General features: G+C 32.7%; 1 protein-coding gene across 2 annotated transcripts in view; it reads left to right on the forward strand.

Moving 5' to 3' along the window:
• The first annotated feature begins 342 nt into the window (after positions 1 to 342).
• Positions 343 to 23,820, forward strand: part of LOC127737717 (transmembrane 9 superfamily member 2-like) — a 34,579-nt gene continuing 11,101 nt past the window's right edge. The window contains exons 1-10 of one of the 2 annotated variants that reach the window (XM_052248575.1): positions 343 to 533; positions 5,261 to 5,328; positions 7,652 to 7,745; positions 8,570 to 8,697; positions 9,141 to 9,270; positions 10,924 to 11,069; positions 12,525 to 12,633; positions 13,158 to 13,237; positions 19,030 to 19,138; positions 23,472 to 23,604. In XM_052248575.1, the coding sequence (XP_052104535.1) occupies positions 402 to 533; positions 5,261 to 5,328; positions 7,652 to 7,745; positions 8,570 to 8,697; positions 9,141 to 9,270; positions 10,924 to 11,069; positions 12,525 to 12,633; positions 13,158 to 13,237; positions 19,030 to 19,138; positions 23,472 to 23,604 (1,129 nt within the window). In that variant the 5' untranslated portion in view covers positions 343 to 401. Of the gene's footprint in view, positions 534 to 5,260; positions 5,329 to 7,651; positions 7,746 to 7,889; positions 7,895 to 8,569; positions 8,698 to 9,140; positions 9,271 to 10,923; positions 11,070 to 12,524; positions 12,634 to 13,157; positions 13,238 to 19,029; positions 19,139 to 23,471; positions 23,605 to 23,820 lie in introns of those variants that run through there. The other variant, XM_052248576.1, reaches the window with a different exon arrangement.

Here is a 23,820-nt window from a genome sequence, read left to right on the forward strand (position 1 = left end):
GTACGTATAGCACCTTTAACTAACAATAATAAGAAAGTTTAACTTAAGACCACTTAAATTCTAAATTCTTGTTTGTAAATATATCCAGTTCTTACTTAACTTATTCTTACACTTCAGCACATTATGAATATTATTTTTAAACTTTTATGATGACAATCCTGTGAATTCGTTATAATATTAATTATTTAGTAATTATTATTGCCTAAATTCAGTCATCTGTACATAATTAAATGTTTCCTTATGTTCTAGGGTGTATATAGTTGCTACAATTATACCCTATGGGTAGTGCTCCACAATTAATGGAGGAATATACAAGAAACTGAACTGAATGCGCCTGCGCATTTTGCCGGATGACGTGTTAGCCATCTTGACAACTCGAAAAGTTATAAACGTCCCAAAAAATGTATTTAGTCCTTCAACGACTATTTTGTCTTCTGGCAACTCTGGTAGTGATGTCCGAGGGCTTCTATTTACCAGGCCTGGCACCTGTAGTTTATTGTGATAAGACTCTCCAAGACCATAAAAATTGCAAGGTATTCTAAAACTACACGGGGCTGACTACGTATACCACCGGATACACTGAGTCGAGCCAAGTATATTCTAAACGTCCTGTACGTCTGTGCATTTCTTTGACATAACATTATTGTTACAACAACCCCTCCACTAACCAACGAATAAATTGCATGTTTCATAGTACCAGTTACGTTTTATTGACATTGTACATCTAAACTGCTAAATACCTTTTGCCAAGTTTTGGGATAATTCAGTGTTCCAAAGTTATTTCTTATTTGGACGCCCATAAAATCGCTTCAGACACAGAATCTCTGAAGGGTGAATGTACATCTAAGTGCAATGAATAAAATGTGACTAGTCTGGGGCATCAGACTAGTTGCTAGCTTGGTAGACTGCTGTTTAATTTACAATCAAGTATGACTTAATTCAGGGACTGCACTGGGTTTCGCCAATGTTGAAAATTGTGAATTTTTTATATCGGCTGGCTACTATATTCGGCTGCTGGCGATATTACTGGCAGCAACATTTTCCCATGTCAAAAGTTTCATTTCTTGACCGTTACGGTAATGATATCGTCTTTTAAATTGGTTAAAGTGAAATAATAAACTACAAAATTTTACCTGGTGACAAGTTTATGACTTTGTTAATGACCCAAGCTAATAAGCAGTCATAACAGGGGTCATTATCTGTTGTTACAGGTAATCTACATAACTGATGGGTCATAAATGATCTTCAAAGTTAATTCATTCAAATAGAACACGTCAGTCAGTATTTGTCCAGAGCTCCAGATAAGAATTCCCAAATTGGGGTTTTTACCCATCATTTTTTTATGTAATTGGGTGATAGAGTTTTTTAATTGCATTATCAATTCCGATTCACCCCTCAAGCAAATATCAAATTGGGTTTTTCACCACCAAGCTCCTTAATGTATTGGGTTTTTTCATCAACACAATATTGAATATTTAGGCATGTTATAATCACATTATATCAACCCAAGATGTTTTTCCATCTTTAATATGTTTCTTTCTTTGTATATGTGCTAGCTGTTTTGTTTGGTTTATTCACTGACGAGCAATTGCACGTTTGATTTGTGTCCCGTTTTAAACGTTCTGCCAGTTTTGTATTTTCTCGCAACTTATATAAACTGCAGCTGGTATCAATCACTAGTTGGACAGTAACTAATTACCTTTCTAGATCCATTATGATATCCTACAGTTTATTTGGGGTAGGTGTGGCTTAGTGTTAAGATTTTTATGTAATATATGTGAAATTTAGGTGCTGTAAGAAAGTTTTGCCAGTCCTTTCACCTATTTGCCAGATCTACTTTTTAATAAAAATAATAAGTAGTTCCCAGATTCAAGATATACCCCAAAACCTTGACCAGGTTTAAAGGGTGGTTTAATTACGGACACCACATTCAACTTCAATTTACAAATAATTCTGCAACATCAAATAAATAAATAACACTTGCCAATAAGACAGCTATCTTAAGCATACAGAACAATTAGACCAAAATAAAGAAAGTGTCAAGCTGCATTGACGTAAAAAAAACGGATATGTGTATTCACTCATCATCTAAAAATGAAAAAAAAATAATATATAAACTAAAATTATACCTGAATGTTTTTGTTTAATTTAATTAACATAAATCTGGGTTAAGTTGTCCCTTATTAGAACTTTTGGTTTCCGATGCTTTCCAACTATATAACATGTCATAATTAATTTGGCCTTTCACTTTTTCCAACTCATTTCATTCTTGAAGAAACCCCGTGTTTATCGTTCTAGCAATGTTCTCGTTAAGGTACGCCAACACGCCCGTGCGTTCGACGGTAGCTTCATAAAACACTAGCTGAGTCTTGTTATCACCATAACTTGTCCTCAGCTATCAAAAAGAAGCTGAAAACATGCTTCTATTCAATATTTTTACCGGACATTTACTTTCGTTTTAATTCATTGTATGTTACGATAAGTCCCGAGCAATTCGAAAAAAACGCTAATTGGATAAACGCCGAGAAGATCGAAATGTTTTCATAAACACGTGTACCTTTTGAGCAACGGAAAATTCCAACAGGGACCCATTTCAGCTACTTGATGCAGGGCTCTATTTATAGAACGAAAGGAAATTTCCAATTGTAAATATTATAAAAATAGATTTACGCGACGATTGTAATTAGATAAGGGTAAATAACGCAAACGATAGCGAATAAAAGCGTTAAGAACTCATGGTTTTGGCATATAATTGGGTTTTCCTTTGAATTAATTGGGTTATTGAACCCTGCAATGGGCAATTGCATTGGGTTTTTAATCATTTGTATTGCGTGATCACGCAAATACGCAGCTTATCTGGAGCTCTGTTTGTCATTTCTTATTGAAGAATGTAAAGGGCAACACAATTTGCATCTTCGCTAGCCAAGGGTTACAATCCACTTCCCTCCTCTCCATCCTTGGAAGATTGAGATAGAATTTCGGAGACACAAGGTAATGATTTTCATTGGTTGCAGTCGAAACTCGCTGCATCCAATCAAAAAGCACCTATAACATGATCACGTGTAAATGTAGAAAGTGTATGTAAACAATTGCCACGTGTTTATTGTGCAACAAGTCTTTACATCCCTAAACATACGACTATATTTAGTGACAATTTGAATGTTTTCAATCAACAAATAGAAGTTCCTGTGAATGTTTCTTGCACAAATGCATGAATGTCAACGGATATTTTCGTTTCCTGCTTAACCTAGTGTGTAGAATCTAGACGTAAACTGGTCCACCATTCCATCTAAAGTTACGCACCTTTAGTGTAGCGATAAGTGAACACAACAGGGGTCCAGTTTAATCTTGACGCTACCGTGTTTTTACCTCCAAATTGAAGAGTTCAAGTGCTACCATTGGTCAAGAATAATGTATTTGGAAGGGGCGTGACTTTAATCTACCGATAGATGGCGCAACATTGTTATCACAAATGTTGGCTTAATCTGCCAAGGGTAGAGAGGAGGGAAGTGGATCGTAACCCTTGGCTAGCGAAGATGCACAATTTGTAACATTACCGTTGTTTCATGATGAAAACGAAAATAACAGAAAGAAGAAAACCATAATAAAACTTATAAAGAAACATTGTTTTACTTGTATTCTGTTAAAAATGTTAAATTCAGACGTATTTTGTCTTTGACTGCCCTCACTATCGAAGTTAATGAAACAGGCTGCCGTTGAGTGTATTCACTTCATCTGTGTATAATGCTCCGAAGAAGGAGCACACCCAAATACAAGAAAGATAACTAATTTTTTTTTTTCCTAGTACATTTGTAGTATTGAGATACCTACTGAAGAGATCTGTCTACATACTTCTGACTTTGGGACTTATAGGTTAAGGAGGTCTTTTGAGTTATGGGCAAAGTTAAACGAGTCCGGGTTGGGATAGGGGGCTTTGGTCATCATTTTCTGTATTCTTTCTTTTTTATACAAATTTTCTCTTTTCTGTATATTTAAGCACCCATTATTCTCTCTTCTTAATTTTTTTGCAAATTTTTTCAATTCTTTATTTTTACTTTTAAAACTTTTTCTCTATTCTGTAGCATATACACACCATGAGCTAATTATAAGGACAAGAACATTGATCAATAGAGTAATTAGATTAGTCCCATTAGTCCCTGTTTTTAGACATTAACAATCAAATAAAAACACACAATATGTATCTTTTGAAGAAAAACAGCTGTTTTGTTTTAAACTTAATTGTTATATATTTATTTTTATACTAATGAAATACTGACAAAGAAAATAAAAGTACACATGTTGTTTTTTTTCGTGTATTTAATCCTATTGAATAACTACCTTAGTCTATCAAGTTGAGCTGATACCCAAGAAAGGTCAGTTTTCTTATCATGCAAAAGTGACTAAAGCCCTCAAAATCCTAGCTTTAACCCTCATGTCAGTGAACCTGTTTGTTTTTTTGTTTCACAGAAAGGAAGAAAAAAACATAAGATAACCATGCAATACATTACATGACAAATCACCCCTTGAAAAAATTAATGTATTCAAAAATGATCAGCAAGACAAGATTTACAAACCATTTAAGTTGTAAACGTTCGCCCTCTAAATCTTTCTTCAATGTTTTACAAAACAGGCATGAAAAAAAAGATCCCCCCCCCCCCCCCCCTGATTTTTAAGTTCTAAATAATAACCAAAATAGCAAAAAAACAACTTGAGAAGCTTGAGGACAGCATGTGGTTATTTCTTGACTAAGGGGGAGCCTTGCAGGCTTGACATTGGAATTGTTACAAATGACAATTAATGAAAAAATTGGTTATCCTATTTTGAAATAAATATAATAAGCAATATATCAGTTTGTTCACCATTCCTTACACAGAAATGAAGGAAGAAATACTTTTGATCACGCCACGCTGTAGACGAGGCTTTTGTGATGATGAAAGTTCCTTCATCGTTAAATTTTCATCCATGGAGATCCCTGTACCTGTACAGACACAGTGTATTTATGACACGATACACGTATTCAAACAAAAAACAAACTTTAATTTATATGGATACATACAGTAAAACATTAGTTATATTTTAGCGTGAGGTAAATGAGGTAAGTTAAGGTAAAAGAATGTTTGACAGGAACCCAATTTTCCCTGTGATTTTGAAATGATGCAAACCCTGTATTGCATTTCATGAAGTTTATTGAAGACTTTGAAAATCATTATTGTCTATGTTTTTTGGGGTTCTTTTTAAGACTTTTATATTTCTTTTTTAGACTGATTTGAAAATTTTTGTGAATCGTCTCAACAGTGTTGAAACAGTAGTACCATATGAATATCATAAGTAAGTACACACACACAAATTATAAGCTGAATGATTTTGATCAACACCATATTATTCATAACATGTAGTCAAGAGTAATATAATGTTATCACAAACCTCAAAGCTTGTTTAGAGAAGTAGTTTATACACACCCAGCTACAACATCTTAGACGCCCAAGTTAAAATTATGGAAAGTTAGCTTTGCCTGTAAAGTATACTATAGATACATAAAAGATCCAAAGTCTCTGTAAAAACATGTTGAAAGGGAACAATGAGGTTTGTTTCAAAGAACGTCTATAAAAAGAATGACCCAGTCATGTTTTAAAAGAATTTGTCCAATGGTGTTGAACAGCCCCCTGCTAAAATAGGTTTACTCAGATATTCATTGCAGTTACATAGGTTCAATGTTTTATCCCAGTCTGTTTCTCAGATACAGTCAATTAAGACCATGACAACATTACATCTTAATATAAATACATGTACATAAGTAGAGGTAAGATAGACAGTGGACATTGCCAAAAGAGGGGGGAAAAAACAGTAAAAAAACGCTAAAGATTGAACATAAGCAAAAGCTAGGAGTTAACTACCTTGCTAAAAGGATAAGCAGTTCCTTTTCTATTTGTGGAACATTTGTCTACTTTACCAAGCATACCAGCATTAATTCACATTTTACAATGTCATATACAGGGTTTCCCCCGAGTCAATTTTCTTTTTCCCCTCTTTCGTAAAACAATATTTTTTTCAACACTCTCAACTTTTTTCGTCAACTAACATAAACATATTTTTTGTTTAAAATTTTCCTTCTTTCTAACAAAAAAAATCAGTTTGCCTCAATGTTGTCTATGATAATTCCACAAATCTTATGTTTTAATCTACATTGTAATGAATAAACACTAAACATTTACTTTTAAAAAGATACTGTAAAATTGCAATATAGATCATGAAATCGTCATTTTTGACCCTCTGGGAACACCAGATTCATCTTCATGAAGCTTATCGTATGTATAATTATATTTCCTGTCTAGTTGAAGGATAAAGATTAAAGTCTGAGATTTTTCTTACTTTTGAGTATATTTCTTCATAACAACAGTTTTCTTTTCCAGACCATTGTAAAAAGAAAAAGTTGAGACGTAAAACTATGCTTGAAACATGTGCGTCGCCAAAACAATTGTAAAGTACCCACTTCAAAGAAATTATTTCTATCAAAGTTAAAGGATAGAGATTTTTTTTTAACATTTTTCGTCATAACAACCATGTACTTTTCCGAATCATTGTTAAAAGAAAAAGAGGAGACGTTAACACATGTGTCGCAGAGTTGTGAAAAAATCCTTTAGGTGACGTGACGCCATTTAACCAAATAATTTTGTTAAACAATACAATCAACACCTTTATTAATTATTCCAATGTTGCCTACAGCTATAAAATGCAATCAGCTGATTATTGATTTTCTGTCAAAATCGTAACGAATTCCAAGTATTGTCTGATCAGGTAAAGTCTGAGAAACCCGAAAAATAACAAGATGGATGAAATCAAATCTTTATATTTCTTCTTTCGCCAATAATGAATTTTAATCGCCACAATTTTTATTTTTTTGTAAAATGCGTAAAATGGCTACCGCCAGCAGAAACCCTGGTCATATACATGGAAATGTTTTGTGATAAATCAGGCCATTGGTTTCCTCGTTTGAATTGATTTACATTTTGTGATTTTGGTGTCTTTTATAGCTTTACGGCATGGGTTTTGCTCATTGTTAAAGGCGGTATGGATACCTATATTGCTTACATCTACATTTAGTTGCCTCATTGGCAATAATACCATATCTCCTTAATTTTATATTGATGAAGTGACAGATGATAAGACAAAGTATTTGATTGGTTTTGCTATATATATATTTATACAATGTATGAGTTCTCCTAAATCAATAAAACCATCAACAATCTGTGGTGAAAAGAAGTCTGTTGCATTTATCATATGACTTCTTTAGTATTTCTTATTCAATGTTTCAGAAGAGAAAGCATGCTGGGTAATATTTTCAAGTGTGTACACCAATACTATTACTCTGGCAATACATTGTGATTGGGTAATAGTGTCAATAGTTAACTAATTCTCCCATTTCTTGCATAAAGTATTCATCATACCATGCATAGGTAAAGAAGTCCTAAACAAAAAGATGATTTTGAGATTATAAATTACTGTTTATAATTAAAAGAGTGTAAAGACACAATAGGTCAATAAAATGGTAAAGTGACCCATAGTTTGACAAACTTATGTCAAATTATATACTGGTACTTGCAGTTGTCAGTTTGCTAAAAACATGTACAGTACATGATTAACTTTTTTTCAGGTTTGACTTCTGTGTTGTTGATGAGGATAACTCTCCAACAGAAAATTTGGGTCAGGTTGTTTTTGGAGAAAGAATAAGACCATCTCCTTACAAGGTATTGTTATTAAGTTTTTGGAGAAAGAATAAGACCACCTCCTGACAAGGTATTGTTCATTATGTTTTTGGAGAAAGAATAAGACCATCTCCTTACTAGGTATTGTGTATTGTGTTTTTGGAGAAAAAATAAGACCACCTCCTTACAAGGTATTGTTCGTTATGTTTTTGGAGAAAGAATAAGACCATCTCCTTAATACTAGGTATTGTGTATTGTGTTTTTGGAGAAAGAATAAGACCTTCTCCTTACAAGGTATTGTTCGTTATGTTTTTGGAGAAAGATGAGACCATCTCCTTAATACTAGGTATTGTGTATTGTGTTTTTGGAGAAAGAATAAGACCTTCTCCTTACAAAGTATTGTTTATTATGTTTTTGGAGAAAGAATAAGACCTTCTCCTTACAAGGTATTGTTTATTATGTTTTTGGAGAAAGAATAAGACCTTCTCCTTACAAGGTATTGTTTATTATGTTTTTGGAGAAAGAATAAGACCATCTCCTTACAAGGTATTGTTTATTATGTTTTTTATATACTATTATCTGTAAATATGTGGGTGTTCATTCTAAATTTCTCTTGCAGATATTTATAACAATAACTCTTTTAATATACATTTATACATATATGTCACACAGCCATGTATTATTTTTCCTGTTAGGAGCAGCAGAACAATAAGCCTTCCCTCTGCCAATGGTAAAACTGTATATGTTCATTGATCATTGTATTTTTTTTGGTCAAAAAGTGATACATTTTGAGAAATATGACATATATAAATATTAAAGCATTTCATAAAAGTAACAACTTTTTAATTTGATGAAATTTGTTTCAGATGACATTTAAACAGGAAATAAAATGTCAAAGTGTGTGCAAGAAGGAGTATGCTCATGGTGACAAGGAAAAAGTTAGCAAATTAAAATTCCTCAAGAATGGAATTGCTTTGAACTATAATCATCACTGGTAAGATAACAGTTGTAAATCAGAAAACTATGTATGTCTTTTTTATATACTTTTAGATTTAGATGTACAGTAGATGTAGGGTAAATTTCTTTAATTATGCCTCATGGGGTGAATAAAGCCCCTTTTGATTTTGAGGTCACAAAGTTCAATGTTACAGTAGAATTTAGAGGTAAATTGAATGATATCTTAAACAATATGTCCAACTTTCACTTAACTTGGCTTGAGATATTCATTGAAAACAACAAGACCCTGTTTGATTTTTTTATCAGCAGGTTAAAGGTCAAGGTCAAAGGACTCATCTATAAACTGAAATGTTTTTTAAAAGATTTCATTGTTGAATAATATCTTTTGAGTCATTAATAATGTCTTTGAATTTACCAACATATGACAATTTTCAGAAGTCACCACAAAAAAATATTTAGAATGAATGCATCTGCTTGTAGGATAATAGACAACATGCCTATTACATGGTGTTATGATGTAGAAAATGGACAGAAATATTGCTCTACAGGGTTTCCCATTGGCTGTTTAGTTGACAAAGATGGTAAACAAAAGGATGCATGTGTTATAAGTGTAAGTAAAGTAACAAACAAACAAAAAATACAGAAAAAGTTTCTGAACACGAATTACCCAATTGCTACTACTACAGGAAGATAGCTAAGGTAGCCACAGCTGATGCTCAAGAAAACAATTAGATCAGAAACAACATTCACTACCGGTTTTATAGGGTCTAGTAATTTTCTTACTGTATTTGTACTTTTTCTGTGTTACCTATTTTTCACGAATTGGGTATTGGCGATGAATTCCTATATATTCCTTACTCTTTGCAAAATGTTGTGCAAAATGGTAATCATAATTGAAGAGCAGAAATTATTTGTCTGAAAATTATATATTTGAATCATATTTGATCCATCTTTTCTGAATGGTTGTTGGATATGAAAAATAAGATTATAACCACCAGAATCTAGATAACCCATGATAAGCAAACTCTGTCAACTCTCGGTCTGAGAGAGTGTATATAATTTTTGCGAAAGTACCATTAAGCAAAACACAATTCCATTTTCACAATGATGACTGCTCCTTTAAAATAATTAAATCAGCAAATCTAATTATTTCTTAACAAATGCTAGGTACTCTGAACACAAGAATTAGTCTGCATTTTAGTATATTTTAAAAAAAAAGGGGGGTGGATTTTAATGGAAATCAAATAAGGAAAAGTTTTGTTTTTATACGCCCGTTTACGGGACGTATTATGGTTGACCGTCTGTCTGTCCGTCCGTCGTCAACATGTCGGACATTAACTCAAAAAAGCTTTAACCAATATGCATGAAACTTTGGTGAATTGTTTATATCTATTGACGTGAGCTCCCTTTCGTTTTTTATAAACTTCAGATTTACTGTTTCTGAGTTTTGGGGTTTTATTCATTAAAAAAGGGGGGATTTTCCAGTTTTCCGACAATAACACAAGAATGCTTTCACCAACTTGCAAGAAATTTTGGTGAATTGTTTATGTCTATTGACATGAGCTCCCTTTCGATTTTTATAAATTTTAGATTTTACGTTTCCGAGTTAAAGGGTTTTATTCATAAAAAAAGGGGAATTTTCCAGTTTTCAGACAATAACTAAAAAATGCTTTTAGCAGTTCTCATGAAACTTTGGTGAATTGTTTATATCTGTTGATGTAAGCTCCCTTTAGAATTTTATAAATTTTAGATTTTTTTTATTTTCTGAGTTATGGGGTTTTATTCATTAAAAAAGGGGGGATTTTCCAATTTTTGCACAAAACTCAAAAATGCTTTCAGCAGTTCTCATGAAACTTTTGTGAATTATTTATATCTATTGGTGTAATCTCCCTATTGATTTTCATAAATTTCAAATATGACATTGAGAAGAAATTGAACTTTTTGTTTATAGTCTGACAACAGATTTACTAAGTATTACGCAACAGCACAGTGTATTGCACAACAGCAAGAAATCTTTAATTGAATAAAAATTCAATTCATTTAACCAATTTCAAGTTCTTTGACTACATTTATTCAGAAACCTATAATATGTCAAATATTTAATTACAGTCCAAATTCAGACCTGTATCAAGCTTGAATATTGTGTCCATATTTGCCCCAACTGTTCAGGGTTGGACCTCTGCGGGCGTATCCAGCTGCGCTCAGCGAAGCAGTTTATTTTGTTTTTAAAGAGATTATAATTTTCTTTTTATATTTTTTGTAGAATAAATACAGTGAAAAGAATACATACTATGTGTTCAACCATGTAGATGTAACTATCACTTTCCATAGTGGTGAAAACACTGACTGGGGACAAGAATTTGGATGGGATGGTGGTAGAATTGTAGCTGCAAAATTAGAACCTAGAAGGTAGGCAAAAATTAATAACATCGGATAGTTTTAATAAAATCATGTCCTTTTCAACTATTTTCAGATATGCAGTAGTTTACAAAAACTTGAAAAAAAAGCATAGTATCAGAAGAATCTTGAGAACTTGAAATACATAAATGATGGACAGTAAACAATTTTTACGAACAAGTCCAACATATTGTCCATTCATAGGGGTATCTTTTTCAAAGCAAAGAAAGACTGCCATAGATTTACTGAAACATAATTTTTAATCATACAATGCTATTTTTATACAACCACAAAAAAATTTGCAGTCGTATATTGGTATCACGTTGTCGTCGTCTGCTTCGTCCGAAGACATTTGGTTTCCAGACAATAACTTGTGGAAAGGTGTATGGATCTCTCTGAAATTAGACCACAAGTTTCCATCCCACAAAGGGATTGTTAGGATTGGCTTTGGTGGGTTATGGCTCAAACTGTTTAGGAATAAGGGGCAAAAAAGGTGAAAAAACAAGGGTTTCCTGGTTAATGGACAATTACTTAAAAGTACAATGTTATGTTTGGTTTACCTCCCTTACACTGCTTTTAAATTATGTATAAAGAAATGTTGTATTGTTTTGAGGTGATTAGCTGTCCATTTATTTTTAGAAGTTACTATTAAAATGCTGATTAAGGAATATTAATTTTAGCCATGATTATGTATGTCATTTTCTATTTTAAGACTTTTATGATGTATTTAAATGGGTAATTATGGTTGTAAACTCCATTGGAAATTTGAATTGAGATTATGACCATATCTTGAGGGAAAGATTTTTTTTTGAAAAAGGGGGTTTTTTTTCTCATTTCAGATTTCAGAAATTAAAAAAGAAAATTTCTTCAAATATTTTTTTTTTTTTTTTGCAAAAAAGGGGGGGGGGTAATAAAAAAATATTGTTTTTGGGGAGGGGTCAATTTGCAACAGCATAGTGCATTGCTTTAAAGCAAAAACTTGAATATAAATTCAAATCATATAACCAATTATAAGTTCTTTGACTACAGTTATTCTGTGTCAGAAACCTATTATGTGTCAAATGTTTAATTACAATCCAAATTCAGACCTGTATCAAGCGTGAATATTGTGTCCATTTTTGCCCCAACTGTTCAGGGTTGGACCTCTGCAGTCCTATCCAGCTTCGCTCAGCAAAGCAATTTATTCCTATTTTGTTTTTTATCTGAATTATATTTAGAGTTTTCCTGTGCAAATCATTGACTTTGCCATTCCTTTTTGTGTGGCAGGGAGTTTCATTTAAGTGAGCTTTGCTCGAAGTACCTCTAGTTATAATGTTCGCAGTACCTCTAGTTAAAAAAGGGATTAGAAAGTTAATGCTAATTGATTGATTGATTGGTGATTGCTTTACGCTGCATCATCATAAAAAGACTATTTCACGGCAATAGTGCTAACTGTTATGACTCTTAACATTATCTTTGTAATTTCAGTATAAAACACAGTAGGCCAGGTGATTGTAGTCCAGGATTACCTGCTCTGGGTATTGGTGCTGATACCACTGACATAGCATTCAACTATACTTACAGTGTCACATGGGAGGTAATACTACTATTTTTTATATGTCATTTTATACTGCTTACAACAATATTATGCAAGGCTGAGACACATTTAACCATTTATTTCTTTTTGTATAACAGCAGCAGCTCTGGTATCAAAAGCCACCTTTTTATTGTGTAAATACAAAAATGAATCTGTAGTCAGCAGGGATTTATTGAAAAATTCAACATTTCAGAAAGAAAGTTAATTTATGGCTGAGAAAGAAAGTTAATTTATGGGTGATTAAACAAATCATGATAGTTCTTTTTTATCAACTTGGAATAAATTATGAAAATATGTAGGTTGGGGTTGTAGAGGAAAGTACTCTCAAAGGCCCTCAAGAACAGTATTTAATGGATATCCACAATGCATCTAACATTTAGCAGTTGTACTTGTTCATAAAAAAATGATATAAAGTTGGGGGACTTGTCTTCCTCTGAACTGTTAACTTCTGAGCTATTGTGCTAATAATCTGGCAAAGCATATTGATCTAGAACGAAACATAATTTTTTTGGGGTTTATTGTAGACAAACGAAAACATCAAATGGTCATCTAGATGGGATTATATTTTGAAATCAATGCCAAACACAAACATTCAATGGTTTAGGTGAGTAAATGATAATTTCTAGAATATATTCTTAGGAAACTTGCTAATTTATGCTGTAGCAAAGTATACCTGACAAAGTAGATATAAAACTGTCCTTCATTAGCTTCTCTATTGGAGTTCTCATTTAGCTCAGTTGGTCAAGTGGTATCTTATTGTGCCAGAGGAACTAAATTTTGGAAGGAAAATCATTCTTTACTATTAAAATACTAAGGCCTAAATAGCTGCTAAAGTCAAAGGCTGTACAAGTAGAAAAATGAAAGATTCACTAATTCATAAAAAGAGCTAAATGTTTTGTTTATTATGAAGTTAATGTCACAGACTCTTTAAAGTTGCAAATCTAACAAACTCGCACAAGGTTCAAACTTAAAATTTTGGATTGTCAGGCTGAAAAACTTTTAAAAGTGAATTATAAGAGTATTTATTGTGTTTGGTTAGATATAGAAATAAGATGTGGTATGATTGCCAATGAGGCAACTCTCCACCAGAGACCAAATGACATAGGAGTTAACAACTATAGGTCACTGTACAGCCTTCAACAATGAGCAAAATCCATACTGCATAGTCAGCTATAAAAGACCCCGAAATGACATATGTAAAACAATTCAAAAGAGAAAACTAAACGGCCTGATTTATGTACAAAACAATGAATGAAAAACAAATATGATACACGGCAACAATCGACAAACAATGAATTACAGGCACATACAGAATGTGGCGGGTTAAACATTTTTGCGGTTGCCCATCCCTCCCTTAACCTGGGACATTGATGTAACAGCACAACATATGAACTAACTATAATAAAATGCTTCGCTGGTCAAAGCTTGATACGACCGCAGAGGTCGAACCCTGAATAGTTGGGGCAAGTATGGACACAACATTCAAGCTTGATACAGCTCTGAATTTGGATTGTGATTAAATATTTGACACAGCATAGGTTTCTGACACAGAAAGAATGTGGTCTAAGAACTTCAATTTTTTTAATTTACCTATTATGGTCCAATGTCCAAAATCAAAATACATGGTTAGATTCAGCATATCAAAGAACCCCATATATTCAATTTTTGTTGAAATGAAACAAAGTTTAATTTTGGACCCCAACTTGGACAAACTTGAAAACTGGTCCCAGAATCAAAAATCTAAACACATGTTTTGATTCAGCATATCAAAGTACCCCAAGAATTCAATTTTTGTTAAAATCAAACTAAGTTTAATTTTGGACCCTTTGGACCTTAATGTAGACCAATTTAAAAAACCGGACCCAAAATTAAAAATCTAAAAACACGGTTAGATTTGGCATATCAAAGAACCCCAATAATTCAATTTTTGATGAAATCAAACAAAGATTAATTTTGGACCCTTTTGACCTCAATATGAACCAATTTGATAGCGGACCCACAAATAAAAAATCTAAATACATGGTAAGATTCAGCATATCAAAGAATCCCATATATTCAATTTTTGTTGAAATCAAACAAAGTTTAATTTTGGACCCCAATTTGGACCAACTTGAAAACTGGGCCAAAAATCTAAAATCTAAATACATGTTTAGATTCAGCATTTCATAGAACCCCATATATTCAATTTTTATTGAAATCAAACAAAGTTTAATTTTGGACCCCAACTTGGACCAACTTGAAAACTGGGCCCATAATCAAAAATCTAAACACATGTTTAGATTCAGCATATCAAAGAACCCCAAAAATTCAATTTTTGTTAAAATCGAACTAAGTTTAATTTTGGACCCTTTGGACCTTAATGTAGACCAATTTAAAAAACGGGACCCAAAATTAAAAATCTAAATACACGGTTAGATTTGGCATATCAAAGAACCCCAATAATTCAATTTTTGATGAAATCAAACAAAGATTAATTTTGGACCCTTTTGACCTCAATATGAACCAATTTGATAGCGGACCCACAAATAAAAAATCTAAATTCATGGTAAGATTCAGCATATCAAAGAACCCCATATATTCATTTTTGTTGAAATCAAACAAAGTTTAATTTTGGACCCCAATTTGGACCAACTTGAAAACTGGGCCAAAAATCTAAAATCTAAATACATGTTTAGATTCAGCATTTCATAGAACCCCATATATTCAATTTTTATTGAAATCAAACAAAGTTTAATTTTGGACCCCAACTTGGACCAACTTGAAAACTGGGCCCATAATCAAAAATCTAAACACATGTTTAGATTCAGCATATCAAAGTACCCCAAAAATTCAATTTTTGTTAAAATCAAACTAAGTTTAATTTTGGACCCTTTGGACCTTAATGTAGACCAATTTAAAAAACGGAACCCAAAATTAAAAATCTAAATACACGGTTAGATTTGGCATATCAAAGAACCCCAATAATTAAATTTTTGATGAAATCAAACAAAGTTTAATTTTGGACCCTTTTGACCTCAATATGAACCAATTTGATAGCAGGCCCACAAATAAAAAATCTAAATACATGGTAAGATTCAGCATATCAAAGAACCCCATATATTCAATTTTTGTTGAAATCAAACAAAGTTTAATTTTGGACCCCAATTTGGACCAACTTGAAAACTGGGCCAAAAATCTAAAATCTAAATACATGTTTAGAATCAGCATATCAAAAAACCCCATATATTCAATTTTTGTTGAAATCAAACAAAGTTTAATTTTGGACCCCAACTTGAAAACTGGGCCCATAATCAAAAATCTAAACACATGTTTAGATCCAGCATATCAAAGAACCCCAAGAATTCAATTTTTGTTAAAATCAAACTAAGTTTAATTTTGGACCCTTTGGACCTTAATGTAGACCAATTTAAAAAACGGGACCCACAATTAAAAATCTAAATACACGGTTAGATTTGGCATATCAAAGAACCCCAATAATTCAATTTTTGATGAAATCAAACAAAGTTTTAATTTTGGACCCTTTTGACCTCAATATGAACCAATTTGATAGCAGGGTCCACAAATGAAAAATCTAAATACATGGTTAGATTCAGCATATCAAAGAACCCCATATGTTCAATTTTTGTTGAAATCAAACAAAGTTTAATTTTGGACCCCAATTTGGACCAACTTCAAAACTGGGCCAAAAATCAAAAATCTAAATACATGTTTAGATTCAGCATATCAAAGAACCCCATATATTCAGTTTTTGTTAAAATCAAACAAAGTTTAATTTTGGACCCTTTGGACCTTAATGGAGACCAATTTGAAAACTGGACCCAAAATTAAAAATCTAAATACACGGTTAGATTCGGCATAACAAATAAGTAAATGTGGTCAAAGATTTTACAAATCTAATGCGCCATACTGGTCTTCCTTTATAAATATGCATTTCTTTAAACATAATTTAAAAGCAGTGTAAGGGAATAACCAAAACGTTGTATTTGGATTACCTCCCTTACACTGTTTTAAATTATCTTAATTGTTCATTAACCATTACTTTATACATAATTTAAAAGCAGTGTAAGGGAGATAATTTCAATGATGTATTTGATTTATCTCCCTTACACTGCTTTAAATTATGTTTTGTACTAAAGTATTTGTCCATTAATGAGGACAACCTTGTTTTTCCCCCTTTTTTGCCCCCTAATTCTTAAACGGTATGAGCAATAACCCCCCAAAGCAAATCCTAACCATCCCTTTGTGGTATGGAAACTTGTAGTATAATTTCAGAGAGATCCATACACCGTTCCACAGTTATTGTCTGGAAACTAGAAAATGCTTATTTTTTGCCCCTAATTCCTTAACTGTTGGTACCATAACCCCCAAAATCAATCCCCACCTTCCTTTTGTGGTAATGAACCTTATGGTAAAATTTCATAGAGATCTATTCACTTAAACTAAAGTTAGAGTGCGAAAACTAATGCGTCTTCGGAAGACGATGACGCCAACGTCATACCAATATACGACCACAAAAATTTTTTTGCGGTCGTATAAAAATCATTTGAAAAGGGCTTAACTCATCAGATCGATTCAAAGCAGAAAAACAAGTAACAAAAATACAGACCGGGCAAGGCAGGGTATTTATACATTCCCAAAACAAAAAAAGACACTTAAGTACAGATCTGAGAGTACTCACAGTTACTGACAGCTAGTTCAAAGTCAATAACAACTAAAAAAAAATCATGTACTCTTTAGTCCTTGTTACATGATTTTTTTTTTAGTTGTTATTGACTTTAAATAGCTGTCAGTAACTGTGAGTACTTTCAGATCTGTACTTAGTGTCTTTTTTTTGTTGTGGGAATGTATACATTGCATAGCATCTCTTGCATGTAAACATCTCCTGTTGAAAGACGCTGTTGTTATGTACATTGACACTAATTCATTCAATTTTGGATGTGAAGTTCATTCATTCAATTTTTAACTAAAATTCAATTAAGCAGATGTATTTTTATACGACCGCAAACAAATTTTGCAATCGTATATTGGTATGACGTTAGCGTCGTCGTCCGAAGACCCATTGGTTTTTCGCACTCTAACTTTAGTTTAAGTGAATGGATCTCTATGAAATTTCACAATAAGGTTCAATACCACAAAAGGAAGGTTGGGATTGATTTTGGGGGTTATGGTACCTACAGTTAAGGAATTGGGAGCCAAAAATAAGCATTTTTGTAACTTCCAGACATAACTTGTGTGTTAGTGTATGGATCTCTTTGACATTGTACCACAAGGTTCCATATCACAAAGGGAATGCTGGGATTGATTTTGGGGGTAATTGCCTCAAAATTTTACAAATTAGGGGCAAAAAAAGGGGCAAAAAACAAGCATTTTTCTAGTTTTATGACAATAACTTGTGTGTAAGTGTATGGATCTTTCTGAAATTGTACTACAAGGTTCCATATCACAAAGGGAAAGCTGTAATTGAGTTTGGAGGTAATTGCCCAAAACGTTTAGGAATAAGGGACCAAAAATAAGCATTTTTCTAGTTTCCAGACAATAACTTGTGTTCAAGTGTATGGATCTCTCTGAAATTGTACTGCAAGGTTCCATACCACAAAGGGAAGGCTGGGATTGATTTTGGGGGTAATTGCCTCAAAATTTTAGGAATTAGGGGCCAAAAAGGGGCAAAAAACAAGCATTTTTCTAGTTTCAGGACAATAACTTGTGTGTAAGTGTATGGATCTTTCTGAAATTGTACTACAAGGTTCCATATCACAAAGGGAAAGCTGGAATTGAGTTTGGGGGTAATTGCCCTAAACGTGTAGGAATTTGGGGCCAAAAAGGGGCCTTAAAACAAGCATTTTTCTAGTTTCCAGACAATAACTTGTGTTCAAGTGTATGGATCTGTCTGAAATTGTACTGCAAGGTACCATACCACAAAGGGAAGGCTGGGATTGAATTTGGGGGTGATGAATCATAAGGGGGTTCAAAAAATTTGGGGGAGGGATTTTTTTTTCCTTTTTTTTTCTTTAAAATTTTCCATTTTAAATTGGTTATTTCTAATTAATATATAAAAGCAAATAATAATGATATGGTTTGAATAGGTAAATTAAAAAAATTTAAGTTCTTAGACCACATTCATTCTGTGTCAGAAACCTATGCTGTGTCAAATATTTAATCACAATCCAAATTCAGTGCTGTATCAAGCTTGAATGTTGTGTCCATACTTGCCCCAACTGTTCGGGGTTCAACCTCTGCGGTCGTATCAAGCTGCGCCCAGCGGAGCATTTTATTAAATTATAAGAGTATTTATATTTGAAAATGTCCAATATAGTACATGAAAGAGATGCTATGAACAGTAAAAAAAATAATGTGTATTTCTTAATTTACTTTATGATAACTTGATTTTTGCTTCAGTATAATGAATTCCTTGGTGATAGTGTTGTTCCTGTCTGGTATGGTAGCCATGATTATGTTGAGAACACTTCACAAAGATATTGCTAGATATAACCAGATGGATAACTCGGTATGTATTTCTAACAAGTATAGATGTAATTAATATAAATCTAGCATACTGTTCAGCTCACCTCAACAAATTTTCTGAAATTCATTGCCAGACATTCATATCATTAGTGTGCATACAATTTCATTGTTAACATTATCTCCCCAAGTTGGGTACATAGATACTAGTTGATCTTGTACCTTGGTGCAAAGATACTTCAAACAATATGAATGTATAATTCTGATTGATGTTGCAATGAATCATGTTACATTGAAGACCAATAAACTCTATCGAGTAGAACAGTCTCCTTAATTATTCAGAGTATACTGTAGTGAAGGATTTACATGAAGATAATCCTCTTTTCAGTTCTCTTTGTTTTTATGCCCCTGCGACAAAATGTCTAGGGGCATTTTAATTTACCTCTGTTCATCCGTCTGCTGGATTAGGATACATTGTTTGTCCGGTTATCTCCTCCTACAGTTTTGGAGGTACAGCTTTAATATTTTGTAGGAAGTTCATACACATAATGAAGGTGTGCATGGCCACAGGATTTTGATTTTTTTTTTAAATATTCTGAAAATGACAGGACTTTTTGGTACAAGCTGCATAAAGAGATCATTGTTTGTCCAGCTATCCCCTCCTACAGTTTTGGAGATACAGCTTTAATATTTTGTAGGATGTTCAAACACATAATGGAGGTGTGCATGGCCACAGGATTTTGATTTTTATACGACCGCAAAAAAATTTTGTGGTCATATATTGGTATGACGTTGGCGTCGTCGTCGTCGTCGTCCGGCGTCGTCGTCCGAATACATATTGGTTTTCGCACTCTAACTTTAGTTTAAGTGAATGGATCTTTTTGAAATTTGACCATAAGGTTAAATACCACAAAAGGAAGGTTGGGATTGATTTTGGGGGTTATGGTACCAACAGTTAAGGAATTGGGGGCCAAAAAGGGGCCAAAAATGAGCATTTTCTAGTTTCCAGACAATAACTGTGGAACGGTGTATGGATCTCTCTGAAATTATACTACAAGTTTCCATACCACAAAGGGATGGTTAGGATTTGCTTTGGGGGGTTATGGCTCAAACCGTTTAGGAATTAGGGGCAAAAAAGGGGGAAAAACAAGGTTGTCCTGGTTAATGGACAAATACTTTAGTACAAAACATAATTTAAAGCAGTGTAAGGGAGATAAATCAAATACATCATTGAAATTATCTCCCTTACACTGCTTTTAAATTATGTATAAAGTAATAGTAAATGAACAATAAAGATAATCTAAAACAGTGTAAGGGAGGTAATCCAAATACAACGTTTTGGTTACTTCCCTTACACTGCTTTTAAATTATGTTTAAAGAAATGCATATTTATAAAGGAAGACCAGTAAAAATATCTGCAAATGTTTTCATCTTTTTTTTTTACAAAAAAATCCATATGAAAGATTTGACACTATATTTTTATTAATTCTATTATAAAATAGATTAAGTTAGCACTATGGTAAATTTAAATGGGTAATTATGGTTGCCAACTCCATTGGAAATTTGAATTGAGATTATGACCATATCTTGAGGGAAAGAATTTTTTTGGGGGAAAAAGGGGGGGGGATAAAAAGAAATTGTGGGGGGCCAATTTTTTCTCTTTTCAGATTTCAGAAATTAAAAAGAATTATTCTTCAAATATTATTTTTTTTTCAAATTTCAAATATTGAAAAATTTCAAGAAGTAATCTTTAATTGCACAGTATGGCGCATTAGATTTGTAAAATCTTTGATCACATTTATTTATTTGTTATGCCGAATCTAACAGTGTATTGAGATTTTTAATTTTGGGTCCAGTTTTTAAATTGGTCTACATTAATGTCCAAAGGATCCAAAATTAAACTTTGTTTGATTTTAGCAAAAATTGAATATATGAGGTTCTTTGATATGCTGAATCTAAACATGTATTTAGATTTTTGATTTTTGGCCCAGTTTTCAAGTTGGTCCAAATTGGGGTCCAAAATTAAACTTTGTTTGATTTCAACAAAAATTGAATATATGGGGTTCTTTGATATGCTGAATCTAACCATGTATTTAGATTTTTTATTTGTGGACCCCGTTATCTAATTGGTTCATATTGAGGTCAAAAGGGTCCAAAATTAAACTTTGTTTGATTTCATCTAAAATTGAATTATTGGGGTTCTTTGATATTCCAAATCTAACCGTGTATTTAGGTTTTTAATTTTGGGTCCTGTTTTTTAAATTGGTCTACATTGAGGTCAAAAGGGTCCAAAATTAAACTTAGTTTGATTTTGACAAAAATTGAATTCTTGGGGTTCTTTGATTTGCTGAATCTAAACATGTGTTTATATTTTTGATTATGGGCCCAGTTTTCAAGTTGGTCCAAGTTAGGGTCCAGTATTTAAACTTTGTTTGATTTCAACAAAAATTGAATATATGGGGTTCTTTGATATGCTGAATCTAAACATGTATTTAGATTTTTGATTATGGGCCCAGTTTTCAAGTTGGTCCAAATTGGGGTCCAAAATTAAACTTTGTTTAATTTCAACAAAAATTGAATATATGAGGTTCTTTGATATGCTGAATCTAACCATGTATTTAGATTTTTTATTTGTAGGCCCCGCTATCAAATTGGTTCATATTGAGGTCAAAAGGGTCCAAAATTAAACTTTGTTTGATTTCATCGAAAATTGAATTATTGGGGTTCTTTGATATGCCAAATCTAACCGTGTTTTTAGATTTTTAATTTGGGTCCCGTTTTTTAAATTGGTCTTCATTGAGGTCCAAAGGGTCCAAATTAAACTTAGTTTGATTTTAACAAAAATTGAATTCTTGGGGTTCTTTGATATGCTGAATCTAGACATGTGTTTAGATTTTTGATTATGGGCCCAGTTTTCAAGTTGGTCCAAGTTGGGGTCCAAAATTAAACTTTTTTTGATTTCAACAAAAATTGAATATATGGGGTTCTTTGATATGCTGAATCTAACCATGAATTTAGATTTTTTATTTGTGGGCCCCGCTATCAAATTGGTTCATATTGAGGTCAAAAGGGTCCAAAATTAAACTTTGTTTGATTTCATCAAAAATTGAATTATTGGGGTTCTTTGATATTCCAAATCTAACCGTGTATTTAGATTTTTAATTTTAAGTCCCGTTTTTTAAATTGGTCTACATTAAGGTCCAAAGGGTCCAAAATTAAACTTAGTTTGATTTTAGCAAAAATTGAATTCTTGGGGTTCTTTGATATGCTGAATCTAAACATGTGTTTAGATTTTTGATTATGGGCCCAGTTTTCAAGTTTGTCCAAGTTGGGGTCCAAAATTAAACTTTGTTTGATTTTATCAAAAATTGAATATATGGGGTTCTTTGATATGCTGAATCTAACCATGTATTTTGATTTTGGACATTGGACCATAATAGGTAAATTAAAAAAATTCAAGTTCTTAGACCACATTCTTTCTGTGTCAGAAACCTATGCTGTGTCAAATATTTAATAACAATCCAAATTCAGAGCTGTATCAAGCTTGAATGTTGTGTCCATACTTGCCCCAACTGTTCAGGGTTCGACCTCTGCGGTCGTATCAAGCTGCGCCCCAGCGAAGCATTTTATTTTTTAAATATTCTGATAATGACAGGTAGTTGTACTTTTTTGGTCAGGCGGTGGCATCATTTGTGTCTTACAGACAGCGTAACAATTTCACGTCGTATGCCAACATCACTGTTTGTCAAATCTAAAATATGTGGAACTATACTCATGCATATGGCAGAGCAGAAAAGGGGGGGGGGCATTGTCCATATCTAGTTTAATCATTCATTAGTTAGGAATTATATGAAACAAAACAGTTTTGTTGATAAGTAAAATCTAACATATATTTCATGCCTCTTTATATGATAAAAACTTTTTTGAATAAACGAAAACAATTTATAAAAAATAGAACTAATGTAAAAGGACTATCATGTTTTAAATTTCCAGCCAGTGTGGTTTTACAATAAATTCATGACTTGCCTCCCTTTGATTGTTTTATGACATCTCATATTCTGCTCTCTGAATTTTTAAATAAGTCCTATCATTAGTATATCCTAGGTAACTACATATTGATTTGTTAGACTAACAGCTTATTTGAGACAAAATATTTTTTCTGCATTTTGGGTACAAGGCTAGATCATAAAAAGAGGCATCCATTTAATTAACATTAAGGTTAGGGAAAATAATGGATCAACTTGCAGGCATTGACAGACAAAAAGCTGCTAAGTTCTGTGGTTCAATATCAATATTTACCTTAGAACTTCTGGATGTAATGCACTGGAGTTTCACTAATTTAGTAATTTTATAAATTATTGTTTTTTTTTCAAATTTAGGAGGACGCCCAAGAAGAGTTTGGTTGGAAGTTAGTCCATGGAGATGTGTTCCGTCCACCAAGGAAGGGTATGATGCTTGCAGTCCTAAATGGAAATGGAGTACAGATATTCTGCATGACTTTGATTACTTTAGGTAATACAACTAATCACAGCATTGATTGTAAGAAATGTGAAGTAAATATCTGGCATGTCTTAAAAGTTCTTCACCAGTCTTATAAACAACAGTGCACAGTTTTATTGATAGTTTATTGGCATTAGCTTAATAAGCCTGGTTGTTATGTAAAGTTTGAAAGTGCATTCACCTTGTCTGTCCTGCCAATGGTCCAACAACTATTTCAGTCCCACTTTT

Source organism: Mytilus californianus, unplaced genomic scaffold, assembly GCF_021869535.1.
Source record: "Mytilus californianus isolate M0D057914Y unplaced genomic scaffold, xbMytCali1.0.p SCAF_4, whole genome shotgun sequence".
NCBI lineage: Eukaryota > Metazoa > Mollusca > Bivalvia > Mytilida > Mytilidae > Mytilus > Mytilus californianus.